The sequence below is a fragment of the Urtica dioica genome, chromosome 7 (genome assembly GCF_054948205.1).
Source record: "Urtica dioica subsp. dioica isolate 48M chromosome 7, U.dioica_male_clone48M_v1_H2, whole genome shotgun sequence".
NCBI classification, from domain to species: domain Eukaryota; kingdom Viridiplantae; phylum Streptophyta; class Magnoliopsida; order Rosales; family Urticaceae; genus Urtica; species Urtica dioica.
This window is the reverse complement of record NC_142762.1, coordinates 36,289,245-36,316,665: the sequence shown is the minus strand read 5'-3', so window position 1 is coordinate 36,316,665 and position 27,421 is coordinate 36,289,245. Positions and strand designations below refer to the sequence as shown.

The following is a 27,421-nucleotide window of genomic DNA, read 5'->3' as shown; positions in this document are numbered from 1 at the left end:
ATTTGTCATTTTCGTTAGGGAATCTTCTTGCAGCGCGAATAAACTCGTTAACACCGGTTTTATACTGCAATGTCACCCGATTATTCTCCGTGATCCAATCTCTACTTGGATTGGACATTTCGCTGAATGAGAGCGAGAAATGAAAGTTTTGAAGAGTTATTGATAAAGGACGACGAAGAACAAAATGAAAGAGAGATTATGAATTGTATGTTATTTTGAAGTCGGATTGAATAAGTTGGGAGTTTTTAGACTAATTGATTCGAAACTCTACCGAAATTTCGGCAGAGTTTCCCCTATTATACTGACAAACCAAAAACCTGCAAAATTATTTAAAAACATATACAAACCATCCAGAACTATCCTACAAATTAGCTAAGCCCTAAACCGAACCTCCGTGGTTCAGTGACAACATTTATAAATGAAAAACCGAAATAAACAAAATATCACAAACTATCAAAACATGTAACAAACTATCAAAGCATGTCACAAAACTATTTTTCTTAATTAAATTACAATTTCATTACATGTTAAATCAACTACACAAACTTATCACAAATTAATTAACTAATTATAAACTAGGCAACATAAATGTAATTATTAAACTAATTACAATTTCTAGGTAATAATTTACTTACAATTAATCTAAATTAATTAAAAGCAAAAAATTTAAAAATATCACAAACTATATATCAAAACATGTCCAAAAAAAATTAAAACTTAATTTTAACCTAATATAAACTAATCACATTATTAAACATGTGAAATTATCATATTAATACTAACTAATTTACAATCAATTTAAACTTTTAACCTAAACTAATAGAATTATTAAACTTAACCAAATTACTAAACATGTTAAATTATCAAATTAATACTAATTAAGTTACACATTAAATTAAACTAATCCAATTAAAATTACTTAACACAATATACAATACCATAATTAGTAACACATATAAACTAAACATATATGCAATATACAAACACACATATATATATATATACATATATTATTACACATATATACATATATTAGTAACATATATACATATATATACTGAAACAGGAAAAAAAATAAAAACACTAACCTTGCGTCGGAGATTCAGCAGGGACGGCGGAGATGGTGAGGTCCGGTGGCTGAGGCGCTGTCAGAGATGGAGCAGGGACGGCGGAGATGGTGAGGTCCGGTGGCGGAGCTGGACGAAATAGAGAAAAATAGCAGTGAGAGAAAGAGAGAGCCAGAGATAGAGTGAGCGAGAGAGATAGAGAGATAACCTGGTGGCCGGAGCAGGGACGGTGGCAGTGGTGACTGAGGATGTCGGACCTGAGGCGAGGTCCGGTGGCCGGATGAGGCGGAGGTCCGGTGGCCGGGTACGAGGCGGAGGACCTAAGACGCGCGGTAGCTTGTGGTGGTCGGCGAAGGAAGAGGCCGAGAAGAGAGGGACGGAGGAGAGGGTGGTCGGAGTCGGCTTTGAGACCGGAGAAGGGAAGTTAGCAGAGAGGGAGAGAGAAAAAAAACTGGGTTTGAGCGGCTGCTGAGAAGAAAGGGTCGACCTGCGTTTTTAAACAAACCCCAATAATCAGGTGCGACTTTATCGCACCTGATAAATCTTCAGGTGCGACTAGTCGCACCTGATACCTCTACCGATGCGACTAGTCGCACCGGATTATAATTAAAAAAAATAAAAATTTAGGCGCCACGTCAGATTAATGAAATAAAAGAGGGGGAGATGAGGCCCGCCTAAAAATTTAAAACTATCTGATGTGACAAAGTCGCACCTGAAAATTTCAACATATTTTCATGTGCGACAAAGTCGCATCGGATTGTCAAAATCAAAAGACAATTTGAGCGAATTTTTTCGGCTTCTGATTGACTATCCAATGCGACTAGTCGCATCTAAAAGTTATTTAGATGCGACTAGTCGCATCTGATAGTCTTGCGCATCAGAAAACCAATTTTGTAGTAGTGTGTTATGCAACTTGACTATTGACTCGTTTCAAGAAAATGACTCACACTACTACAAATTGTACATTAAGACACGAAAAAAAAACAGACGATAAGTCGCGTCAATGTAGACGCGAGTTTTTAGTCTATGGACTCTATTAGTCGCGTCCAAACAGAAATTTCTCCAAAAAAATTAATTGAACACGGGAGTTATCCCACATTTTGTTGAATTTCTCTTTTATGTATGTAGCTAATATTTCACTTATCTCACTGCGTCGTTCAAATCAATATGTAGCTCCGGATTCTATTCAATGATAGGACGAACCAACATGAAGAGTTGAGATTATCAATTTTTGTGCTATTTTATTTCCACTTGTCATTTAACATTTTTTTTTGTGACTTTAATCTATCTCTAAATTTTGGAGCTAGCCTCTCTTGGTCTGATATTACCACTGCCGGCCTTGGGCTAAGGCGGGCTAGCCCCAGGCCTAGGGCCCCATATGTGGATAGGCCCCCAAAAATTTACACTTTTTGCCTATATTTAAGAAAATTTATATTTTTACCCTAAAAATTTACACTTTTGGCCCATTTTTTAGAATATTTACATTTTTTACCCTAAAAATTTAAATTTTTATTAGTATTATAGGGCCCCAAAATATCAAGGAAAAAAAATGCCGTTTTCGTTGCCGTTTCGAGCCTCTTGATTTACGGAAAATCGTCATGCCGATGGAAAACCCAACGGAAAAATTGTGGAAAAGAGCAAGTGAAATGCAGTTTTCAAATGCCGTTTTCCATGGAAAACCGATGTGCCGATGGAAAACCGAACGGAAATAATGTGACAAAATATATTAAAAAGATAATACATAATTATATATATGTATCTTTTGAATTTTGAAACTTGAAAAATATATTCTATATAGTATCTATAGATTTAGTACGTATTTATACGTATTGGTAATTTATTTTTTTGTTGAAAGTAATATGTATAATAATGTTTTGGGTTTAATACCCATATTTTTATTTAAACATATATAAAGAAAATACATTATGTATATAATCTTTTTTAATATAAAATTGTATATATATAATATTTTATAAATGTGTGCTATTAATAATATTTAATATATATAATTTATAAATGTGTGATATTATCTATTAGAATTGTCTCATAGTATATGTGATATTATATATAATAGAATTGGATACTATATATAATTTTTAAATGCGTGATATTATATATTAGACTATGTGTGATATTATCCATTTAATTGTGGACTTGAATAAGGAATTAAATGGATATGACCCATTTGCAACAAAAATTAAGGACCCAGTTGCAACAAAAAAGTTAATTTTGGGTCAAAAGTGAAGCTTAGGCTAAAAGCTGAGGACTTAAATGAGCAATTAACCAACTCTTGCTCAATTACGTTTGTTTTCTTCTTCTTCCTTTCTTCTTCTTCTTCGTGCGTCATCTGCAACTGCGCAAGAAACGAAAAAAGTCTGCGTCTTCTTCTCCGCCGAAAGCCTTCTTTTTTTTTCGTTTTCTTCAACTTTCGCCGAAAGTCCAGGAAATTTTTTGCGTTTTGTAACAAGCTTCGAACGACAACAGTGGATATTCGGTCACCGAAACGACATGTCGTTTCCTCGATTTTCGAACGACAAAAAACGAGGAAACGACACAAACTCCTTTCGCTGGCCGTTTTGTCACCGGCAAGGAATTTCCAGGCGAGATTCGCCGATTTCCGGCGACATTTTATTCCTTGCAAAATATTGAATCGCCTAGAGCCCCCGATGAGTTTGGGCCGGCCCTGGATATTACTTTATATCGCTTTATTATAATTATCTACATATAATATTGGCTAGTTGGAGTACGATAATCCAGAACATTTGTAATAATTCCACGTCATTAATCACTTCATACAATTTTGAACTGTCACTGTATTTTCATAATTTCATCTTTTTCTTGTCGGCCATTATAATTGTACAATCAGCAGCCATGTGTGTGGCAGCTATATATCTGTGAAAACCCTAGAAGAATAAAATTGTGCAACGAGAGAGAGATAGAGAGAGAGAGAGAGAGAGAGAGAGAGAGAGAATGGAGAGCAAAATATTAGTGATCGGTGGAACTGGGTACATTGGGAAGTACATAGTGAAGGCAAGCGTTTCGATGGGTCACGAAACTTACCTCTATTCCAGAGATCCCACTCCCAAAACCTCTCCTTCTAAAACTGAGCTTCTCAACTACTTCCATTCCCTCGGCGTCAATGTTGTTTACGTACTCTTCAAACTTCAAACATATATATATATATATATATATATATATATATATATATATATATATATATATACGCTACAAAAAATAATCATATGATGCTTGAACGAAATATTTTTAACAAACCATATATCCATCAAATTGAATATTATCCTGTTGAATAGCGGTTAACGAAAACAAAATTGCGATGCATCACTTTGTCTTTGTTTATATTTATCATTACTTTAACCGACGTAAAATGTTGTGATACTTTATTGCTTTAAGTGAATGTGAATTATTTATGCATTTACTAACCTTAAGATAGTAATGCATTTTCTTTTATTTACTTATTTTATATACAGTTTTTTATTTTTTTTTATATTTTTTATGAACAGGGTGGAGTAGATGAGCAAGAGAAGCTTCTTGCGGTTCTCAGGAAAGTAGATATTGTGATTTGTACCCTTCCCTATCCCCAGGTTCTTGAGCAACTAAAGATTATAGAAGCGATTAAACTTTCTGGCAATATTAAGGTATATCTATATATGTATAAAATGTGATATGGATGTATTTATTTTTGGCTATTATAATCTTCACTTCGTATCCTAGCACAAAATAGCTTTGGCAAAACCTATACAGAGGTTTCCTTCAGACAGCCGTGGGCAAAACCTATACAGCTCCAGGTTAAATAAATAATTTAAAAAAGTTAAAAAAAAAAATACATATAAAGGTTGAGTAATCTAATCATGCAGCATAATGAACTAATTGCTGTGCTGCTATAGATTTTGCAGACGTTATAAGCTTTACAAAATAAAAATAATTTATCGATATAAGTAAAAAGTAAATTTTTTACCTAAGCGCTTGTGTTATAAAAAAATATATATATATAAATACTTGGATCCAACTCAAAAGCAGTGTTTAAAATAAAGTCGTATAAGTTGGTATCACACTCAAATTTATTCATAGGTTAAAAAACTAACGGCATGTAGATGATATATGCCGTCTTTATTTCTTTTCTTTTTTATAATTTACGAACTCATAAACATTTTTAATTTGTTTTGTTAATATTTCATTAGAATTTCAATATATTGATAACTACCCCAATAATTTTATTTGAGTAAAGTCAAGAATCACTAATGACAAATAAGTATATACTATTTTATTGAATACTCGTCGATAGCAAGTATCAAAGTAAGTTTAATCAATAAAATCAGTATCCCGGGTAAACCAATCAATTTCAGTATATGTATCGTTGATCAAAATTATATGATATATTATTTGTACCTTGGAATAAAAATACAAATGAGATCTCTTCTCGGTGTTAATTAGAGACTAATTATATATAGCCCAAGAAGTAATAATATATTTTAAAAAATAACTAAAATTTGTGTTACATAAACAAAATTTGTCATATGGCAATAAATTCGAAACTATTATATATCATAAATATATATATATATATATATATATATAAATATTTTATAAGTAGGGAATTTGTTTTTGGAGTGAAACACAAAAAATGTTGAGATAAGAAACTGAAAGAATACAAATCATATAAAATGAAGCTTAGAATGTTTGCTATTTTTTAATCAATTATTAGCTTGGACTATATATTTTGTCCATCTTATGCTCACGTTTGCCTTGAAAAGGCAATAGATTATGTATAGCTATGGTATATCAGATAAAATAATGTTACTGACCTTCTAGATAAAATCATAGAAAAGAATAAAAAAAAAATATATATGTACCCTTTGGTTTTCTTATTTCAATCAGAGTAAATTTGATGATACGTAGACAACGAGAATATAATCAAATTGATAAGATTTCTTTGAATAACATTTGACTGGTTCTGGTACCACATCACCAGTGCAAAAAAAAAAAAAAAAATTCCGTGTAACTTTATTAGTCGGGAGACATGATCTTCTTGTAATTTGAGAATACCAGTTCATCATGTTTAGAATTCCAATACATACAAAGTCATGGCGCTATCTTTACCCAGAGTACCAGACCAGCTATTTTAACGAATTGTGATGATAGCTCTCTCTCTCTCTCTCTCTCACTCTCTCTCTCTCCAATTATAACTTTTATATGAGACGTCACGCTCTCTCTCTCTCATCATTTCGGCGAAAATTTGATATATTAATTAGAAAGCTAAATATAAGAGTGACAATATTTGTCTGACACAATGTTCAAAATATCGATACCAATACTTATACCGAGATTTTGATTTTACGGATATATCGAGTATCGATGGATATATCGATGGATATTCTATAACAATTTTAATACCGACTACCGATTATATCGGTGATTAAACCTGGCCTAGCGGGAGTCCCGCGTCTCCCGCTACCGCCATCCGTCCCACTCCCGTTAATTGGCCAAACGGGAGTCCCGTCCCGTTATGTAGTGGGACGGGAGCGGGATTCGGCCTAACGGGAATTCGGGACCCCGTTAGGCATAAAAATAATAAAAAAAATAAAAAAAATAACTTTTTAAAAGAATTTAATAATTATATAGAAGGATGTAATTGTAAAGAATTTAAATTAAGTGGGTAGAAATGAAGATTTAAATGAAGTTAAATAATTATATACAATGACTTAATTGAAAAGATTGTGAAGTAAATGGGTAGAAAAATTAATAAAAAAAATGTGAAATTATAAATGGGCCTCCTAAAAAACCTCACCGACCCCTAAAAAGGTGCGACGGCGAGGAAAAAGAGCACCCCTTTCCTCGTTAATTATTTGAAAATTTATCCCGGACAAGGGCCGGGATATCCCTTTGTTATACACGATACTTTAACCATTTATGTTTACGTTTGCAAAATCAACTTCAAAATCGTCTAGAATATCGAAGCACATGAATGTTTCTTGTGCTCGATTTCGATGTTGAATCCAATCTTTTCCGCACGTCAATGCTTCGACCATCTCCGGTTTTAGGCTGCATCTTCTATCGTCGATGATCCGGCCCGCGCTGCTAAAAGCCGCCTCAGAGGACACAGTTGAAACTGGGATGGTGAGGATGTCTTGTGCCATAGATGACAAGATCGGAAACCTCCTCGCATTCTGCCTCCACCAAACCAAGAGGTCGATGGCTTCGTCGTCCGACCTGACCCAATCGTTCCTATCGTACTCTTGGATCTCCGGATGGGACCGTGCGTCGGTTGCGCTTGACCTCGTCTGACTTGTCCCAGCTTCTTGTTGTTGAGGAGACGGGCTGTACGCGGGCGCGTTGACGAAGACATTCGTGTATTGGTGTCTTCTCGGATATTGCGTCTGTGATTGAGAAGATTGCGCTCGGTATTGCGGTAGAAGTTTCGCCTCGTAAACCTTGAAAAGATCAAAAAAAGCTTGCACGATCCTCGGAAGATCAAGTGCAACGTAATCTTGGTCCACAAAATGGTTTCTTATGTATTTCAGAAAAAATTTTAAACCTCCAATTTTACATCGGACGTCTAGAATGGCTCCAAAACCGTATAGTAATGGAACCTTTCCAGCCCCCCAATATTTTAAAAACTTTGCTGTCATTGCTTGAATATAATCTTGAAAAATAGTTTCGGTTTTATTTTTATCAAGATGCACAGCTATTGCGGTCATAGTATGAAGACCGAGAAAAGAAGTGGGAGTGTAAACAGCAGAAAGATAACAAGTTTCTTTATAAAAAATGTCGAGAAAAGAAACAAATGATTCAGCCATCCTAATATCCAAATCAGATATAGCGTTTTCGTCATGTACGCTGTTAATGTAAGAAACAATAACATCGACGTAACGCTCGGATAAGAAGTTGGTCAGCATAAGAAAGGTTGAATTCCACCTAATTTTGTTATCTAGGTGAAAGGTGCGTTCTTGAAGGCCGTTTAGTCTAAGCCGTCTCTTAAGCTCATCTACTCTAGAGGTTGAACTATTTATCCAACTTATGTAATTCCTAATCTTGTTTATCGAAGGGTCGTAACTAGCGGCTCCGGCTTGAACTATGAGGTTGATGATGTGGGTAGCACAACGTTGATGTATAAGGGTTTCGTCTGCGTTAAGTTTTTGGGTCAACTCCCTAATCATGGCGTTGTTGCTAGTGGCATTATCTAAGGTCACAGATATAACCCTATTGTTCAAACCCCACTCAGCTAAAACACTAACTATGATATCTAAGATGTTCTCACCAGTGTGAGAACCTTCTATCCTCCTAAACGCTATGATACGTTTGTTCAGGTTCCAATCGTCGTCTATGTTATGGACTACAACGCTCATAAAGTCCATCTTAGATTGACCGGTCCATATATCCGATGTTAAGGCTACGCTATATCTACCAGAGGATATTGAGTCTTTCATTTGTTCATTTTCTCCTAAAAACCATTTTAGGATATCGGATCTCAAGGCTTTCCTAAACATTATTTGTACGTTTGGAATAAGAGAACTAATGAATCTAACAAAGCCTTGAGATTCGATATGACTAAAAGATTGATCGGTTGATACAAAATATTCAACTAAATCACGTCTAAATGTTAAAGGATCGATGTTACTTACTTGGGTTGTAGAGGCTCCAGATTGTGTCCCCCCCTGGCAGTGTCTGTGATGACTCCACAATAGCGACGTCCCAACTCTAGTGTTATGAGCGCTAAAGATTTTGCCACAAACGTGACATTTTCCGGCTTTTTCACCGTTGGCAATCACCTCTTCAAAGAACGTCCAGACAACAGACCTCGCTCGACGTCGTGGTGCTTGTGATTGTTGAGGTGCTTGTTGTTGTTGTTGTTGTTGTTGTTGTTGTTGTTGCGGTGGTTGTTGTTGTTGTTGAGGTGGTTGTTGTTGTTGTTGTTCTTGTCGGGCACGTCGTTGTTGTCTTTGTCGGGTATCCTCTTGTTGCTCACGTTGTCGAGGTCGTGGAACTTGAGTTCGAGGCTGAGGTGGTGGTGGTGGGACGTCTTCTTCTTCATCTTCCTCCTCCTCGTCATCATGTTGTTCATTTGGATCTTGGGTTTCGTCGTCGTCTTCTTCTTCATTTGGATTTTGGGATTCACGATAATGTTGCTCGAACATTTGAAACTCTTGAAAAGCGACTTCGGATGACGGTATTTGTGCTTGATATGCTTGCTCGGGATCCATTTGAGGATAATATGGCATTTGTGTGTTTGGAATTTCGGTGAAATCCGAGTGGTGGAAAGTAGGAGCAACGTAATTTGGATCGAATGAGTATTGGGTGTTTGGGTCGGGGGCGTTTTGAGATAAGTGCAACCAATTTTCTTCAAAACGGTGCATTTGTTGACCTCGGGAAGCTCTTCCCCTTCGACCCCCTCGGTTGTGGGATGAAGATGCCATGATAAAATATAAGCATATGAGACTAAAAACGAGAGAAATTGAGAGAATTCGAGATTGAAATTGAGAGAGAGTTGAGAGAAATTGAGAGAATTGAGAGAGTTTGAGAGAGAGTGAATGAAAGGTGTGAAGAAAATGAATGAATTGGGGGGGGGGGGGTATTTATAGATTTTAGAAATAAGTGGGTTAAAAAAAAAATTAAAAATTCGGCCGAAATGAAGCAACGGCTCTTTTTTAAACGGTAAAAAAAAACGGCTCTTTTTTTTGGGCCGTTGGATCAAAGATCCAACGGCCGAGATTAAAAAAAAAAAAAAATAGCGGGACTAACGGGATCACCGGATCCCGTTAGCCAAAGTAACGGGACGGGAGTCCCGTCCGTCCGCCTTAACGGGATGTCCCGTCCCGTTACTGTTCATACCGGTAGCGGGGATTCCGTCCCGTCCCGCTACCGGTAAGCCAGGTTTATCGGTGATATATTGATGGTATATCGATTATCGACGGATATATCGATTATCGACGGATATATCCACAAAAATCTTATAACAAATTATATAATAACATATGTACCACTATTTATATTTTTAAATTTCTAATAAAACAATCAAATTTAAAATATACCTATAAGCTATAGCTTTTTTCTTATAGATATACATTATTAATATTTACATTACTTTCTCAATATTAAAAAATGTAATAAAATAGTATTTTTTCAAAGAAATTGTAATATTTTTTCTACTACATTACAAATATTCTTTAAAATAATAAAAAAGAATAGTATTATATATATAATTATTTAGTCTATTAGTAATTTAGTATAGATATTATATATATATATATATATATATATATATAATAAGTTATCTATCATACATATATTTATATGTATTATAAAATATAAATAAAGAAATATTGATAATATCATTATACTAAGTAAAATTAATAAGTAAAATATATAAATAATAAGAAATAATAAATAAAAAATAAAGAAAAAAAAAACAAAAAAATGATTTTTTTCAAATTTGAACGATATTTGTCGATATTTTGGATTTTTTAACTACAAAAAAATGATATTTTGTCGATATATCATCGATATTTTAACGATATTTATAAAACGATAACGATTACAACGGATATTTTACCGAGACTCTTCAAAAAACGATACATCGGCGATATATCACCGATATATCCCGATATTTTGAACATTGGTCTGGCATAGCCTATAGACGTTCTTTCATAATATTTATTATAATAGGTCTTACCTTATACTATATATAATAATAATATATTATTACTTATGATTAAGCTTAATTATTGATATATTTTATTATCTCAATATTTAAGATACGAGATGCACCAATCGATAAGATCATAATTCATAAGAAAACACTTCTTCGTGATCTTTAAAATGCAAACAAGTCATAGCCAGAGTTCATGAAACAAAATAAAGTAGAACCACTAGAGAAAGATGGCTTGGTTATTCATAAGTCAGCAAATAGTATATCAGATTTAAGATTTAATTTGAACTAGCTAGATTTGTAATATATTTTGTGTTTGTGAATGATATGACAGAGATTCTTCCCATCAGATTTTGGGTGCGAAGAAGATAGAGTTAATCCTCTGAAACCATTCCAAGAATTCCTGGATAAGAAGAGAAAAATAAGAAGGGCCATTGAAGAAGCTCAGATCCCTTACACTTTTGTCGCTGCAAATTGCTTTGCTTCATATTTTGTTAATCATCTGCTTCATCCACATGGTCATGATGACCACGTCGTTGTCTACGGCTCTGGCCATGCCAAAGGTATACATATTGTTTAAGCCAATAAAGAAATCAAATATTCCCACTTTTCTTCCGAACGCTTAAGTATGGATGGACAATACATGATATGCCCTAAAACTCAACCAAACACAATTATTTAGCCCTCTAACCAAATTTTAAGGCTTACATAATAAAATTCAAATTTCTTGAAATAGTCTAATTGTTATTCTAAATTAAAATTATGGTTTAGTTATTCAAAAAAAAAAAACATAGTCTAACTTTCACGTATGATACATTTTTGTCGTCCTAATTTGATATGTTTTCTTAAAATATTAGATAATTATACATTAATTTTAATATAAGAAAGGTCTTCTTTCTAAAATCATTATAAAGTCAATAAAATTCAATTCGAACGTGTATGATTATATCTCCCTCAAAGTTTTCAATATTGTTTCTATAGATTTATAAATAGATTGCGTATTCTCTCAAATTTATAAATTTGATGTATGAGCGGATAATGTCAAAATTTTGTTTTTGCCCTCTCATCCAAAGATACACATATAAATAGCAGAATTGCATGTATCATTGCATCTAAGTTATAAAATTCTCTTTTCAAGCACTTCAAAGTATAAGTACTGTGCCATCACATTGGTGCATCAAATGAGCTTAATTAATTTAACGGCAACTAAAAACATAAACAAAAAACACTTTTACATTGCATTTTTAAATTTTACAAATTTAAACCCCAACATTTCAAATTGATACTCAGTCCTATGATTTTACTAAAAAAAAAGGCTATATGTTTAAAGATAATACAATTTCAATATACATATTTATAAAGTAAAATATATACCGAATAGTTTGAGTAGTGAAATTGTGGGAGATTGTATAAATTCGCAGAAAAAATTGAAATATTAGAACATGAATTCACACAATTAAGTATTTACAAATAATAAGATTACGTAAATTTAAAAACTTAGGGTATAAGTTTGCAAAAACGTAAAAGGTTAAAAGGTATTTGTTTGTATGAAATATGAACAAGGTTTAGAACAATTTTGATATAAAATACCTCCACTTGACTTATTACCCATATTTGTCCTTGTCAGAATAGAAACTACTTCAAGTCTCCAAGCTCAAGACTCCATCATGGACTATAAATATATATCACCATCAAATAATCTTTCATTTCCAACACTACACTACATTTATACTCTAAATCTAAGGTTATTTAATCACAAAAGCTATTACTATATTAAAACAACTGGAGAATGTAGTAGAATAGTAGAGATCTGTATCCACCAGTATTAAATTTAAATTTAGAGTGCATTGAGATGGCCTAACTTCTATTCTATATAGTATGCACATAGCACATTTATTGGTTCCTAGCAATGAATCTTCTGAGCAATACGTAATTTATTTTCAGCCATTTTCACTTTCGAAGATGACATAGCTGCGTATACTATTAACGCGGCGACGGATCCGAGAACTTGTAACCGGATCATTCACTACAGGCCTCCAAAGAACATCATTTCACAGCTTGAACTGATTTCTCTGTGGGAGAAGAAGACTGGTCGAAGCTTCAAGAGGGTTTACATGCCCGAAGAAGAGCTGATCAAGCTCTCCGAGAGTACGTCCATTGTTACTTATTTATGGCATTTTTACCCACTAGAATACCATAAAAGTAGATCAATCACAAAGAACTTAGATTGTTTCAATCAATAGTTCCGACTCATAATAAAAGTTTCTTCTGTCTGTAGCCTTGCCCGATCCAGAGAACATACCGGTGGCGATTCTTCACAGCTTGTTTGTGAAGGGTGAATTGATGAGCTTTGAGCTTGGGAAAGAAGATCTCGAGGCTTCGGAGCTATACCCCGAATATGAATTCACGTCGATCGATCAGCTTCTTGACATATTTCTTGTCGACCCAATCAAGCCTGCAACGGCTGCGTTTGAATGAGCTACTAAGATTTATTATCGGCTTGTGTGTTTGTGTCTTTCCTCATTTGCAAAATAAATGGCCGTCGAAGACAAACTCTCTCCAGTTCACTTACGACGGTAGAATAATTATTGATCAAAGTCTGCTTTGGAATTAATTTTGAATCGTCATTGTTCAAACATGTTGGTTTCTCTGGCCTTCCCATTTTCAACTACAATGTCAAGTATTTTAATTTTTAGGACTCACATTTTGGCTGATTTCAAAGTCAATGCCAATCATTGTCTTTTTTCCATTTTGGTATTGGAAATGCAGAGATTATATTCATATCCACCGGATAACAACGATATCACCTCGCCCGTATGTATACTTTTGCTTTATGACCATTACGGTATTATACAAATTATATGAGCAGAACTCAGCAAGCATGACAGACCAAAAGAAACTATGATGTAGTTGCTAAAAACGACACTCAATAATACTTGAACAACAAACAAAACATACGAACCTCTCACAAGTTGCTTGTTCACCATGAGACGAGGCTATTGACATGAGGAAAGAGCGTGACAGAACCTCCGTGACATTCGTTCCTCATCTCAAACCTTGTCATGTTTTGGAGTTCGAGGCTATAAAGATAAAATGACCCGTCTTCATCTCTCTTGAAAACTATATCCCCTCTGATCCTCAGACCACAGAAAGCAACCATGTCCAAAATGCAGCCTCTGGTTATGCTGTGGTGCTTCACCCAGACGCCTCCGAACAAGCTTTTCAAGACCCACACGTCGATTTGGTCGAAGCTCTCGTGGGTCACGAAAGACAACAAGCCATTCAGCTCGATAATCCTGTCATGGGTTCGGCTACATTTCGGGAGCGGTGTCTGGTGAAACTTTTCCCCGTCCACTTCCATAGACACGACATAATCGCTGTAGTCGATGTGGGGTGTCCAATGAAGAGCCCCGATCGCGGAAATCGGGTCGTGACCGAACCAACTGATGAGCCCGAAAGAGGGACCGTCTATCTCTCTCCACGATCTCCCACCGATGCTCATGACCTCGCAGCAGACATAGCCGAGGCAGTCATTGAACAAGTGAACCACTTTGTACTCGCCGCGGCTCAACGCCAAGCCGTAAGACTCTGCGTGGCACGGAGAGAGAGTACCGAGCGGAAGAGGCATGAGCTTTCTAGTTACCGGGTTCATTACCACGACCCCTCCTTTCTTCACGAGGTTATCGAGGAGGACTAGACCGTCGCAGCTCGCTCTGATGTTTCCCAAACAGCTTGTGTCGAACTCTCTGACCCGAAGCCTCTCGTCTTCCAGCTCCAAGAACTTGATGAAGAGCTTTGACGATCGGCGGACGAAGGGCTTCTCGACTATGAAGGAAGATCTCAGCTCGTGAAGCTTCGCCTCGACAGAGAAGGATTTCGGATCCTCTGGGAAGATCGAGACCATCTCGTGATTGTGTCCCGGTTTCTTGTTCGGCGACGCGAAGAGGAACACGGTCTCGGAGCGACGGAGATGGTCTTCGATGAACTTAGGCTCGTTGATTGTGCTGTACCAAGGCTTGCAGACCAGCCTGGACCTCTGAAGAGCGTCGATGGGGAGTTTTATGAGGATACACGAGACACACTCGTTTGGAAGATCGCGCATAAGATCCGACTCTTGCTTTCTTTTCTCTTCCTCTGCAATCTTTGCCAATGCCTTCTCTTCAACTGATCTTAATAAGATTCCTCTCTTGGCTTCAATTGGTTTCGTCATTACTTTTTCTCTATCGAGTGACAGAGACTAAAGAAGAGAAACAGAAGAATCAGATAGTTTATGATACAGAAACACATATTCAATCGATCAGTGATATTCATACATTTCATACACAGTTTCCATGTGATTATATAAAGAAAGTTAGTGCAAATTTCCATTTCATACACAAATTCAACTGATCGGTGATTTTTTCTTTTCCCCTAAATCAACAAAGCTCCGCAAAGAGACGATGACTGAACTTAGAGCTCTTACATTCATAAGTCTATCATTGTAGATAATAATTATGGATTCAAAGCGAAGGAATCCGAAACGACTCGTGGATTTGAATTTCAGAGTTGAAGACTTAATTCGAGAAACTTACAAATATTAGTTACGCCAAAGAAGAAGAAGAATATGAAATCAACGATACAGATTCACAAAATTCCAGTGACGGTTGATACAAAGCATGCTGTCAATAATCTCAGTTAAGCAGAAATTATTAACGCAGATGGAAAAAAAATAAAATAAAGGTGATGAGAGACATGAAGTCTTACCCGATCACTGCGTTACGGAAGAATTGCGAGTCTTTGCGGATTCGAAGAAGTGAGGAACGATTGGGATTTGGGTGTGCTTGTTTACTTGAAGAAGACGACTTCGTCAAAACCCAGCGCTGGACCAGGCGAAACGAGTGTCGTCTTTTGTGGGAAAATTCCAAATAAGCTTTGGTAATTTCGTCATTTTCCCCTCTTTCGTTTACTTATACCGCCGTTTAACGTTGACCTTAATTTTTCCACAGAGAAATGGAATATATGATATTGAGCAAATATTAAACTCTCATTTTGAATTGATGTATTATAAAAGAATAGATGGAAAACATGATTTTCGTTAGAAAGAACTCTTTTTTTTTTTTTTTGCCAAAACAGTATTTGTATTATCACGTGAGGTGGTGTGTTTAAGTCCTTAAAACTTTTTTTTTTTTTTTTTAGAAAATGATTATTTAATTAGTTACAACAGTTTTTTCTATAGAAATTTGGTCCATTTATTATATGGGCATTGTAGCAAAATAGCCACTTTGAAACATTTTGTTTTTAGCCTATGTTTCATAACTTTTAGGGAAATAGCCAACGTGCTTAGGTGTCAATAATTAATAGACTAATTTGCCATTTTACTTAATCAAATGGAAATAATTAATATATTATTAAATAATAGGCAATAATATTATAAAATAACAGAAAATTTCAAAATTGTTATACGTGGCACGCTAATCTAGAACGGCTCACCAAGATTGGCGTTACTGTTGAGAACCTGTCAACACAGATAATAAACGTAAATTACTGGAAATTATCTCATTCTTGAATGGAAATAAATGGAAATAACTGTAAATAAATCATCTGTAACAACACAGTCTGTACTATTTTTTTAAAAACCAGATCTGAGATCTGGGTTAAAAAAAAACTCAGATCTAGTTTCGAAATAAATGGAAATAATTGTAAATAATATACTATTTTTTCCTTACAATTTTTTTTTTTTTCTATTCTTTCAAAGTTGTGATGCGACGTCGCTTGGATGTCCTGAGAGAACAATCGAGATTAACGACAGATGTTACTCACCACTCTGCCAGTGAAACCCCTCCCAAAAACCAGCAAACCCTAAGTCTCAATCTCCTCCGACCATGGAAGGCGACGAACCCTCGGGGACGATGATCGAAGACGAGATCTACGCCAACGGCGGCGAAAACGGGAAGCGCAGCCGGCCAATCGTGAGCGGCGAGCAGCTCGACGTCGAGGCGTACGCGACGCTGTACTCCGGGAGGACGAAGATCGTCCGGCTGATCTTCATCGCCGACCGGTGCGCCTCGCCGAGCACGCCTCCACGCCGGTCGACTCGGCTCTCCCCGGCGCTCCTAGGCCGACGCCACCCGGTGCCGATCTCGCCGGGCGCAGCCCACTCGGGTTGGAGAGAGAGAGAGATAGAGAGAGAGAGAGAGAAAGAGAAAACGCCCAGATCCGATTTGGGGAGTGGCTGGAGAGAGAGAGAGAGAGAACGTGGATAATGATTCAAAAGCAAAATAACTGCCTCCTACGTATCAGGAACAATTAACGCACAAAAAAAGAAAAAAAAAATATGCTAATTAAAAAACTGAGAACAAAAAAGTAAAACATAATTTGACACCTATTACGTTTGGCTATTTCCCTAAAAAACTCCAAACATAGGCTAGATCCCAAACCTAACGTTTTAGGTTGTCTAGTTGCTTATAAAACTCTTATTATAATAAACGTATGAAATTCAACCGTTAAACAACCTAACAAATATAAGTAACTGGATAGTTTTATTAAAATACTAATTAAAATATATGAGATCGTCCTCGATATTTGAAATACTTTTTGTCTCCATATTTGTCAGGTAATGGCATCGTTTAGCATAGTTTTGTTTAAAAAAAAAACGCTTTTAGATTCAGTTTTTGGAAAAACTGTTTTTTTTTTAAATTAACAGGTGTTTGGTAAGCTGCTTATAAAACAATTGTTGCTGGTAACAAAAACTGAATTTGCGTTTGGTAAAATAAATATATTATAGTAAAAATACTAAAATAGACATAAAATAAATAATTAACAGTGCTATGGATAATCACGTGATGATATTAAAGTAATTTTATATCAAATACAAAAACGCTTTTTCTAAAAGCTAAGATTCGTAGCTTTTGTGACTCATGTACAATTTTTAAAATTGTTTTTGAAATTTTTTCTAAAAACTATTTTACCAAACAGTAAGATTGCAGTTTGGTTTTTGCTAACAGCAAAAACATGCTTAAAAAAGCTATGCCAAACACGCCCAATATCATATGAGATCTTATCCATATTATCATCTCCAATGTTGCTCACCTTTAACACCTTATCAAAATAATATTATTTAATTATATCTCTCTTCCACGTCACTAAATTGGCAATTTTTAACAAAATCACTCCAATGCAAGTTGCTTTAAAAGTTGCCCACCATAATTAATTTACCTTTCTTTTATTGTTTACAATTTATTTTTTTATAATTTAGATTCATATGATAAATTAAAAATTAAATATAATTAATTAAAATAGAAGATTGCACAACAACAACAAAAATTAAAAAAAATAATGACTCATATAATAATAATTTTTTTATTAAAATTAAAATCATAATAATCAAAACTTTAAGATATTAGTCTTAATATAAGTACACATGCTTTCATGATCCTTCTTTTGCTCTGGAGTCATGTACGATGTGTCAACAATGAGATAATCCATATACTGATTCATCCTACTATTTTCTTCCTCTTTCCCTCTTATCTCCACCAATTTCTCCAATGCTGCTGTTTTCCGTGTTTGAGCTTCTAAGAATGCAGCATTAGTATCTTGTTTATCTTTTCTTTTTTCCTTTCTCTTGGCCGCCTTTTGGCCGGTCGGGCGAACTTCATGTACTTCATCATTACTCTTTTCTGGATTGGACGATGAACTATAAGCTCTTGCTTCTGAAATTTTTGTTCTCTTTACACCTTCTCTTTGGTGAATTGCGTTCCATTTAGGCTCATCCTTCAATAATCTCCAACAATAGTCAAGCGTAAAAGTAGAGTTGTTATTTTCTGACCTATATATTTGGTGCGCATTCTCAATAATCTGTTCATCTGACCAACCACTATGGTGTGCTCGTTGTACTCGTTGATAACACCCATTAAAACGTGCCACATTTTGATTCGCCTTTGTCCAATGATCTTTGCACTGTTTTTCTGAACTCTGTGGCTCTTTTCTTGGACGGTCTTTGTTGAAGTAGTCGGCAATACGATTCCAAAAACTAGTTGATGTTTGGTCATTCCCAATGACGACATCTTTAGACGTATTAAGCCATCCGCTTATCAGGAGTATGCTTGCTTCTTGGCTCCATTTCACGTTTTGTTTTCCTCTACGCCTCGGTTCTTCTTCATGTTGCATCACTATGGTTTCCAACCCTTCTGCGATAGGTGTAGTTTGACTTTTGGAGACGGGTGTTGATGGTGTTTGAGGGGGAGCTGTTTTGTGGACATATGGTGATGTGGGCTATGGAGGGGATCCAAAATTTATGGAAGGGAAAGAAGACATAGAAAATTGAAAATTTGGGTGCATCAAGTTTGGAAGTAGATAATTTGGTGAATTTTGTGAGAACTGAGAATATGGAAAGTTGAGATTTTGAAAGTTTGAAGATGAAGAATTAAGAGAATTGGGTGTGGGAATCCATTTAAGCAATTAAAGAATGATGAGTAGAGTGGTGAGAATGGTGAGTTGTGAGTTGCAAATGGAAAGGAAAATGCTCCTTTATAAAGGATAGGAGTAGTGTAATATGGAGAACATCTCTTCTTGGGACAGTTTTAACAAACGTACCCCACTCTGGATACATACCATCTGCTAGATAATAATCGTTGTTGTATTGTGTGTCATTTACGGTAAATTGAACTCGTGGAGCTTGCCCTTGTAAGATGTTGGTAAATAATGTGGATTGATTCAACACATTGAGATCATTATTGGATCACGGCACACCAAAAAATGTATGTCAAATCCAAAGATCTGCTGATGCGACTGCTTCGAGCATAATCGTTGGAGTACCATAATCACCTCGTGTGAATTGACATTTCCATGCAACATGACAATTCTTCCATTCCCAATGCATACTATCAATGCTTCCCAACATGCCAGGAAATCCATGTGCCTCCCCCATTTGAAGTAAATGACGAACATTGTCTGCGTTGGGCCTTCGCAGATATTGGTCACCAAAAATTTCATTTACTCCCCGGACAAAATTGACAAGACATTCGATAGCAATACTTTCACCCATTTGAACATATTCATCAACATAGTCTGCGGGAGCTCCATAAGCCAACATTCGAATAGTTGCAGTGCAGTTCTGTAGCGGTGAAAGCCCTCTTCTCCCGATTACGTCTCTCTGCATCTAGAAATACGTCGAATAAACACCAAGGGCATGCACTATGCGTTCGAACACAAGTCTACGCATTCGAAATCTTCTCCGAAATTGATCTTTTGTGTACACCGGGTTATCCGAAAAGTAATCGTCGAACAAACGTTGGTGTCCTTCTTCATGACGCCTATCCAAGTATGCTCTCGTACTTTGTTGTCTTCTTGAGCTACCACCAACAATAACGTTTGTAGTACGTTTCATCATATTCTTCTGTACATTTTGCTATTATGATATCGTCTACACTCATATTTTCATAGGAATTATGAGAGTTTGATGAATCCATTTTTTGTGTGTAGAATACTATAATAACAATAGAGCAAAATGTAATATATATATATATATATATGAGAGAGATTTTTTTTTAGGGAGAAATATTTGAGAATTGAATAAAAGGAATATGAGAATATGGTTTTCATTGAAGTAGACATAGTGTCATATATACAATAACAATTTCATAAAATTAAAAATATGAAAAAGATTGGAAACATACAAAAAAAATAAAATGGGGAATATACAATAACAAAATTGGGAAATATGAAAATAATTGGAAATATAAAAAATAAAAATAAACCAAGATGAAGTCAAATAAAAGTAATGAATGCATAGTCCAAATTTGCAACTACTTTTTTTTTAACGTGTAACATTTGTTTTTTTTTTATGACTAACATTTGTTTTCAATTACTGTTGTTGTGTAACATTTTTCTTGCATGCAACAATTAACGTGAGATTGCAAATGAAGTCATATAGAGTTGATAGATGGGAGTTGGTGGAATTATAAAACAAATAATAAAAATAATAATAAAAAAAAATATTCATTTGGCACCTGTGCTAAATTGTGAGCCTCTACCAAAGAATTGCCAAAATAGCTCCTTTTTTATATTAACTCCAATGGGTAGACAATTTTGAGTGTCATCCATGTTACTCATATGCAACTTAAGTTGCCAGCCATTGGAGATGCTCTTATATGTCTCCATTCGTAACATTATAATAACAATATCTACACTTTCTATTTAAAAAAAAAAACAATATCTACATTTCTCATTATTTAAAGGGGAAGTGGTGGTAATAATACTCAATGTTTGGTCAAAATACTACTTATATATCAAAGTTTTTTTTCTTTGGCAAAAATACCACATGTTACGTTATAGTGGAACCATTACTACTCGGACCATTAAGTTCAAACAGAAATTTTAACGGCAAAGTATTTACATGTAACTAAATTTGAAACTTTGATTATTTTTTCCCAAGAAAAAAAAAATGAGTATATAAATAGTGTTTTGTCTAAACATTTAGTATTTTTATCACCATTTCCCCTTGTTTAAACTTTAATGCCGACCCGAGTTCACAGCTTGACGGGGTTGGGGACTTTTAATCAAGGTTTGAAATTCCGGGGAAACCGGACGGAAACCGGTCCGAAAACCGTTTTTTTCAAAGTCCCAGTACCGGAATGTACAAAACCGTTCACTTTCCGTTTTTTTCTTGGATTTTGGGGAAACCGTCCACTTACCGACAGTCTTTAGGCAATTTTTACGCATACCGACGGAAACTTACCGGTAAGTGGTCAAATACCGACAATTCTTAAAATCTGATGATATTTAGTGTTCTTCACGAAATTTGTCGTTCGTTTTTAATGATTTAGTTCAAATTATTTATTTTATGTTGAATTTGAACTATGGTATTTAGTGGATTGTGTTGAACTTTATCATTTTGGTTTGTACTGTTGAACTTTGTCATTTTGGTTTGTATAATTGAACTTTGTGTTTGTAATTTGGTAATGTATTGAAATATTGTACACTATTTTTAATTTTATGAATTTTATCCTACGTATTATGTATGTTTTTTGTATATTTTTTCTGGATTACTCTCGGTAAATACGGTATTTGACGGTATTCCTCAACGGTAACTGTAAGTTCAACGGTACCGGTTTCCTTTTTTTTCCTGTTTCCCCCGGTATTCCTTTACAGTACTAGCGGTTACTAGTAAATTTTAAACCTCGGAACGGTAACGGTAACGGTATTTAAATCCTTGCTTTTAATGAGAAAAAGAGTCAAAAGCTGATGTTTATTTTATAATTTTCTTTATTTAGTGTAAATGCCAAACCAATCAACATCTTTCGTAAAAATAAAGTTGAATTATTTGTCACTTTTTTTTTGTTGTCGTCTCACTTCATATACTAACTGCCAAAGTTTCCTTATAACATGAAACATTACAAAAGCTAGGAATCGGGTTCCACCACAGGCACCGCCAAACAATCTTGCAGCCAATTTCTAGTGATGAGAAAAGCCTCCTCCGCATCACCATCTTCCTCCGCCGAGCTCGGCCGGTGCACGAAACCGTGACCCCTTCCCTTAAACACAACCGCCCTCGAATCCTTACCCACGCTTTTCTCCAAATCCTCCACCAAATCAACCGGGCACAGAGGATCTCCGTCCCCAGCAACAAACAGGACCGGGACTTTGACCTTCGAGGCCAAGGAACGGTCGATCCTCGTGCCGTAAAACGACACGCCCGCCCCAAAAAACCCTCCCTCGTCGCGTGCCAGAGCCTCGATGACTCTCCCTCCGCCGTAGCAGAACCCGATCACGCCGAGCTTCTTCTTCTTCTTCTTCGACTCTGGCTCCGACTCCACGAATTCGTCCACCATCCACTTCGTCGCTGCGTCCACGTCTCGCGCCACTCTCTGCGGGTCTTGCCCCGCGATCCACTGCTCTAAATCCTCCTTTGGACGGTGCTTCGACCACGGATCTCCCTGGAAGAGGTCCGGAACTAGAACACTGCATCGTCACAAAATATATAAAGTCACGAGTTACTCCTCTCATTGTTAATTGGTTTTGAGATATAAGCTCGTAATATCACAGCCCAAAGAAGCTCAAACGAGTACCAGTTCAAAGTGGCGTGTTTAAAAGTCACGAGTTACTCGTCTCTTGTTATTTATTGGTGATATTTAATGGGTCCATTAGGTATAGTCATATTTACAGTTTCACATTGTTATATAGCCAATGTTTCGTAAATCTTAGATAAATAGTCACGTCCATGTATTTACACGTGTAAATTGTCGTAATTACTCCACCATTTTATTTCAATGAAATGGCAAAACAAGAATGACATGTCATCTTTATAGCTATTTACCTTAAATTTACGAAACTTCGACTATATAGCAATCACAAACGTTTTAATTGGCTAATTACTTAAATTTTTTGATATTTTATAAAGGCACTGCGTGAGCAATGAAGAGAAGTGCATTAGAGGTTATTACTTGTAGCCGTTGCAGGCGACGCGGTAGGCAAAATCTCTGGTGGCCGAGTCTTCGAATCCAAAGATGTCGGACAAGAGAAGTATTCCGATTCGGTTGTTGTTCTTCACGGCCTGAAAGAGATACGCCTGGATTTCGCCGATGGAGAGTTCCTTCCCGTTAACCAACTCGCACGCTTCATCTTCTAAACCGTTTTCCACTTCTACGGCGGAGCAGTTTATTCTTCGAGCAGCCAGGTTCGACTTGCGTTCTCTCTGTACAAAACTGAAGCTTTACAGTCAAGCCAATACTCTATTTTATAAGCACAAATTGCCAATCATGATATGTTGCGTCAAAATGGAACCTCAGCAGAGTTTTATAAAGTAAAAACACGGGTGAAGATAATGAAGAGAAGAACGTACAGAGAATAAACGAAACCGAGGTTGTAGCCGAAAGGGACGATTGAAGGAGATTCGGAGAGAAGAGAGACGAGGATTGGTGTTGTTAATAGAGCTAATTATTGGAGGAGTTATAGTTGAGGCTGAACCCATTGTACTATTGTTTCCTCTCTGGTTTTTCAAACGACCACCCTTTAGCCATGAATAGATATTTTGCAAGTTGTAGCCACCATATCCTTTTGCCTTTTCTCACCAATCGCTGGCCTCAAAATAATATCTTCAAGACAGCAAGTATCTTGTGGGGGCCAATGAGTGTGGACCAATGGATAAATCAAATGAAAGACAAATTCTATTTGTGAAATACCAACACTGTACGAAAAAAAAATTTGGAAGGAGCAAAATTTGCTTCAAGAGTTTACCTCCATGACTTGTGGGCAAAGATGGGTGACCAATGAGATGGAGTCACAAACATAACTGCAAACAAAAAGCAAGGAAATGCAAATCTAGACCCGACCTCAACCGATAAAAATCCGTCCATACTTCGGACACAGTCGAATCTGCCATGTCACGGCAGCTTGTGGCCAAATATCTCCGTTCATAGTGGCCTTCAATCCAAGACCGACAGTCTAGTCGAAGCCAAGAGTTAGCATATAATTTCACCAAGAACAATTTCTGCAGTACTAGAAAGATAGTTTTGGTGTGAAAATGAGAGAATTTCTGCAATGGTTCCTAAGAAAGGGAAAAAATCACAATTTAGACATGCATTACTCAGTCTATACAATACTACAGATTTTCATGTGCCTTTCTATTGATAATATACAACAAATTACAATGAAGAGCTTTACAAATCTACGCAAATGTTATTTCTCCTTTCGAGTTGCCACCAGTATGGAAAACTGGTCGCAGAGTCGTTAGTTCATGGAATCCCCAAGGATTGAATCGCCAGCCTGGCTGCAACCATGGAAGTATTCTCTTTGATTAACGCTAATGATTCATCAAGCCTTTGAAGCGTGTCTTTAAGCTCCATAGCCCTCAATTTCTTGTATTGCAACTTTAGAAGTTCCGAATCAGTTGAACCTGTCAACAACACAGTACACCACATCAAACAGTGACCTCCCATTCATAACAATATATGTACTGATCAACAAAAATCCTTCAATGTATCTTTTGATATGTTTATTGCATTGAATGAAAATCAGAGTCTATCAGGTACTTATACGGTGCAATTTTCAAGTCAATGCTGCTGGGTCAATGAGTATTTCCAGTGATGGATTAAGCTCAAGTTCAATGAAGCTTATCTCAATCTTGCTATTGTTATTTAAATTTAAACCAACTAGGCTGTGACAGACAAGTAATCAAACCTATCATTCGCAATCAAGACTAAATAATGAGAGCAGAAATTACCGGACACAGGTTGAAAGCCAGCAAAAGAAACCCGTTCGCCCAAAGATGGAATAAAATCCCCATCACAGTCCACAGATGGTGTGCTTTCAGCCCAGCTCAGAGAGTTTGCAGTGTGTGTCTGCAATAATGCCTCCTTTGGAGCCTAATGATTTGAGAAACAAAAGAAAAGAAAATATTCATATTTGATATCCGTGCAAGTAGAGAACTCATACTTGAAGTAGCTTCGTACAAGTAGTACATTGATATTCGTTGATTTACCAAGAAAATCCGAAACTTGGGACACCTCAAGTATAAATGATGTAGAGTGGTCTGAACAATAGAATGGTCTACGGCTGATTTTCCCATGTTTAAGGGGAGTTTGGGAACTGGAACACGAACAACAATCAGTCACGCTCGTACCTTTAATTTAATCTCCACGCTGTTCAAACTCTGAAGAGCCTCCTTCACTTCTGTAGCTTTCAAGTCGACGGTGCTTGAATTCTCGGAAACCACATCTTGCATTGGTGTGACTAAACCTTTTAAGAATGGTTCTACCTGCATGTGATGCAGCGGTTGAAAAACATATCAGATAGAGACAATTTCTAAGACTAATTCCAAAATATTATAAATTAACAATTGAAAAAAAAAAAAAAAAAAAAGATTTGGCTAGATCTAAAGATAGAGAGTTGTTTCCATGAAGTGACTTCACTTGTTTATGTACTTTAAGAGTGCGGTTTAGAGACATCTTATTATGGTATTCTCTAGTGCAGTATATTTTATAGAATTTGAATTTGTCTTTGAGTACTTGCCTCGGCAAATTCCATTATCTTCACGCGGCCAATTCCTCTGATAGAGACCAATGCTCCAACTTCTAATCTTTTAACCTGCATCGTACTGAAAGCAATTTTATTTTCTTGAAAATAGAAAATTGTATAGTGCATACTTAAATTTCCAAAATCTCACATTTTCAATCGAAACCAGACAGGCATATCTGGCCGCAAATGAAGGCTCAGGTGATGAATCCTCCACTATAATAGGATCCAACACAAAATGCACAAAAAGCTTCGACTTATTTGTCAATGACTGCAACAACAAATATAATAACAATGGGTTAGACTATTTTGTGTTAAAAAAAAAAAAAAAAAAAAAATTGTGTATATGACCTGGCAGAGAATCACTATATAATTACTCGTGAGTCTCTGGAAACATGAATATGTGCAAGACAATATGGCCCCCAGTCATATGCCTCATATCAATATTGTCTTACTTTGGTAATTTATAAATTTCAGTATTGCGTGAAAGATGAATAATATAGATTAAGAAAACATATCTGCGAGGATTAAAGCATTCAAAGGAACTGAGGAATTATTGATTGACAGCTGAGAGAACTTGGAGCCTCATCAAAAGTGAAGTTTAAGACAAGTATATTCAATGCTCAAAATTCTTTTAAAACTGTTTTATAACGCGTAATAAACTGCCAAGGCTATGCAATTAAAAATGAAAAAAAAAAGTATAATCATTCTTATCTTTCTAAAGACAGGCTATTTCAAGAACCAAAATACTAATGATGCATATGAAAATCAAGTAAATATAACAAATGCCATCTATTGTACTACTTATACTACTAACATATCGCTCATGGATAATTCAAAAAAAAAAAAAAAAACTCGATGGTTTCATTTCTGGAATGCTTCAACGATGAGATGAAGAAATAGTACCTCCTCGAGCAGAGCGAGATATCTTGCTTCATACAAATGCAGTGTCTTACTCTCAGAAGGAACAAAGACCTGAAACAATACACACAGAATAGGGCCACGGACGCTGAGAAATGAGTTTTCAGAATCAACGAGAAAGAAAGAGCAAACGAACCTCGTCGGAGGGGAAAGGAAGGAGAGGGAGCTCCATGGAAGCCGCGGCGAGAGCGAAACGGCGGCGTCGGACTCTGGTAGAGAGGTCGGAGTTGAGAGAGACGATCGATTCTGGTTCTCCGAGGAAGCCATTTTGACGGCGGTGGCAGAGCCGGGTGTGGAATCGGAGAGTGGTGTTTGGCGGAGATTGGGTATAGTTTTCGGAGGGAAAAGGGATTGCAAGGTTGAGGAGCGAACAACTCATTTTCTTTTCATTTTATAATTTACTAATTTGGGCTATTTTTAAATACCACTGCACTTTCACTCCCTCTCTCCGTACTCTCTCTCGAGTGCCCCGCAATCTCAACTTTATTACATTTGTTACCCGCTGCAGTAAAATTATATAATACTACTACTCGGATATGTATTTGTTAGAATATTTGCAAGTTATAAAATGTGTCAAATTAATTTTAGTATAATAATTCAACGAGATCTTGGAAAGAAATAGAGGAAGATGAAGAAGAAGAAAAGTCATTTAATCATGTTAGGTTTGTATATAGTGTAATTAAAATATATAAATGACATTAGATTATAATTGATTTTGAGCTAACAACAAAAAGAAAAAAGAAATATATAAATAACTACTCTCAATTAAAATTATAGCTTA

General features: G+C 36.0%; 4 protein-coding genes and 1 pseudogene across 5 annotated transcripts; 1 reads left to right on the top strand and 4 right to left on the bottom strand.

The window, feature by feature from the left end:
• Positions 1-3,998: 3,998 nt before the first annotated feature.
• Positions 3,999-13,514, top strand: LOC149391173 (eugenol synthase 1-like). Of its 2 annotated transcripts, none has more exons than XM_089620799.1 (5): positions 3,999-4,217; positions 4,589-4,723; positions 11,066-11,294; positions 12,676-12,879; positions 13,010-13,514. In XM_089620799.1, the coding sequence occupies exons 1-5, from the start codon at positions 4,038-4,040 to the stop codon at positions 13,207-13,209; spliced, it is 948 nt and encodes a 315-aa protein (XP_089476925.1). In that variant the 5' UTR covers positions 3,999-4,037; the 3' UTR covers positions 13,210-13,514. The 2 variants fall into 2 exon arrangements, with proteins under 2 accessions (XP_089476925.1, XP_089476924.1); XM_089620798.1 differs by having other exon boundaries at positions 4,000-4,217; positions 4,589-4,669.
• Positions 13,515-13,534: 20 nt separating this feature from the next.
• LOC149391172 (F-box/LRR-repeat/kelch-repeat protein At1g09650-like) lies at positions 13,535-15,665 on the bottom strand. Its single transcript, XM_089620797.1, has 2 exons — positions 15,475-15,665; positions 13,535-14,968 (listed from the first exon to the last, which is right to left on the bottom strand). Exon 2 carries the CDS (start codon positions 14,939-14,941, stop codon positions 13,712-13,714), a length of 1,230 nt encoding a protein of 409 aa, XP_089476923.1. The 5' UTR covers positions 14,942-14,968; positions 15,475-15,665; the 3' UTR covers positions 13,535-13,711.
• A 2,428-nt stretch (positions 15,666-18,093) lies between these two features.
• Positions 18,094-20,177, bottom strand: LOC149391171 (uncharacterized; annotated as a pseudogene).
• A 1,782-nt stretch (positions 20,178-21,959) lies between these two features.
• LOC149391170 (alpha/beta-Hydrolases superfamily protein) lies at positions 21,960-24,037 on the bottom strand. The gene is made up of 4 exons (XM_089620631.1): positions 23,944-24,037; positions 23,549-23,819; positions 23,151-23,401; positions 21,960-22,668 (listed from the first exon to the last, which is right to left on the bottom strand). Exons 2-4 carry the CDS (start codon positions 23,675-23,677, stop codon positions 22,110-22,112), a joined length of 939 nt encoding a protein of 312 aa, XP_089476757.1. The 5' UTR covers positions 23,678-23,819; positions 23,944-24,037; the 3' UTR covers positions 21,960-22,109.
• Positions 24,038-24,193: 156 nt separating this feature from the next.
• LOC149391169 (ATP-dependent protease La (LON) domain protein) lies at positions 24,194-27,027 on the bottom strand. Its single transcript, XM_089620632.1, has 7 exons — positions 26,777-27,027; positions 26,626-26,694; positions 25,871-25,990; positions 25,713-25,791; positions 25,328-25,458; positions 24,929-25,070; positions 24,194-24,601 (listed from the first exon to the last, which is right to left on the bottom strand). Exons 1-7 carry the CDS (start codon positions 27,017-27,019, stop codon positions 24,441-24,443), a joined length of 945 nt encoding a protein of 314 aa, XP_089476758.1. The 5' UTR covers positions 27,020-27,027; the 3' UTR covers positions 24,194-24,440.
• Between the last annotated feature and the right edge of the window lie 394 nt (positions 27,028-27,421).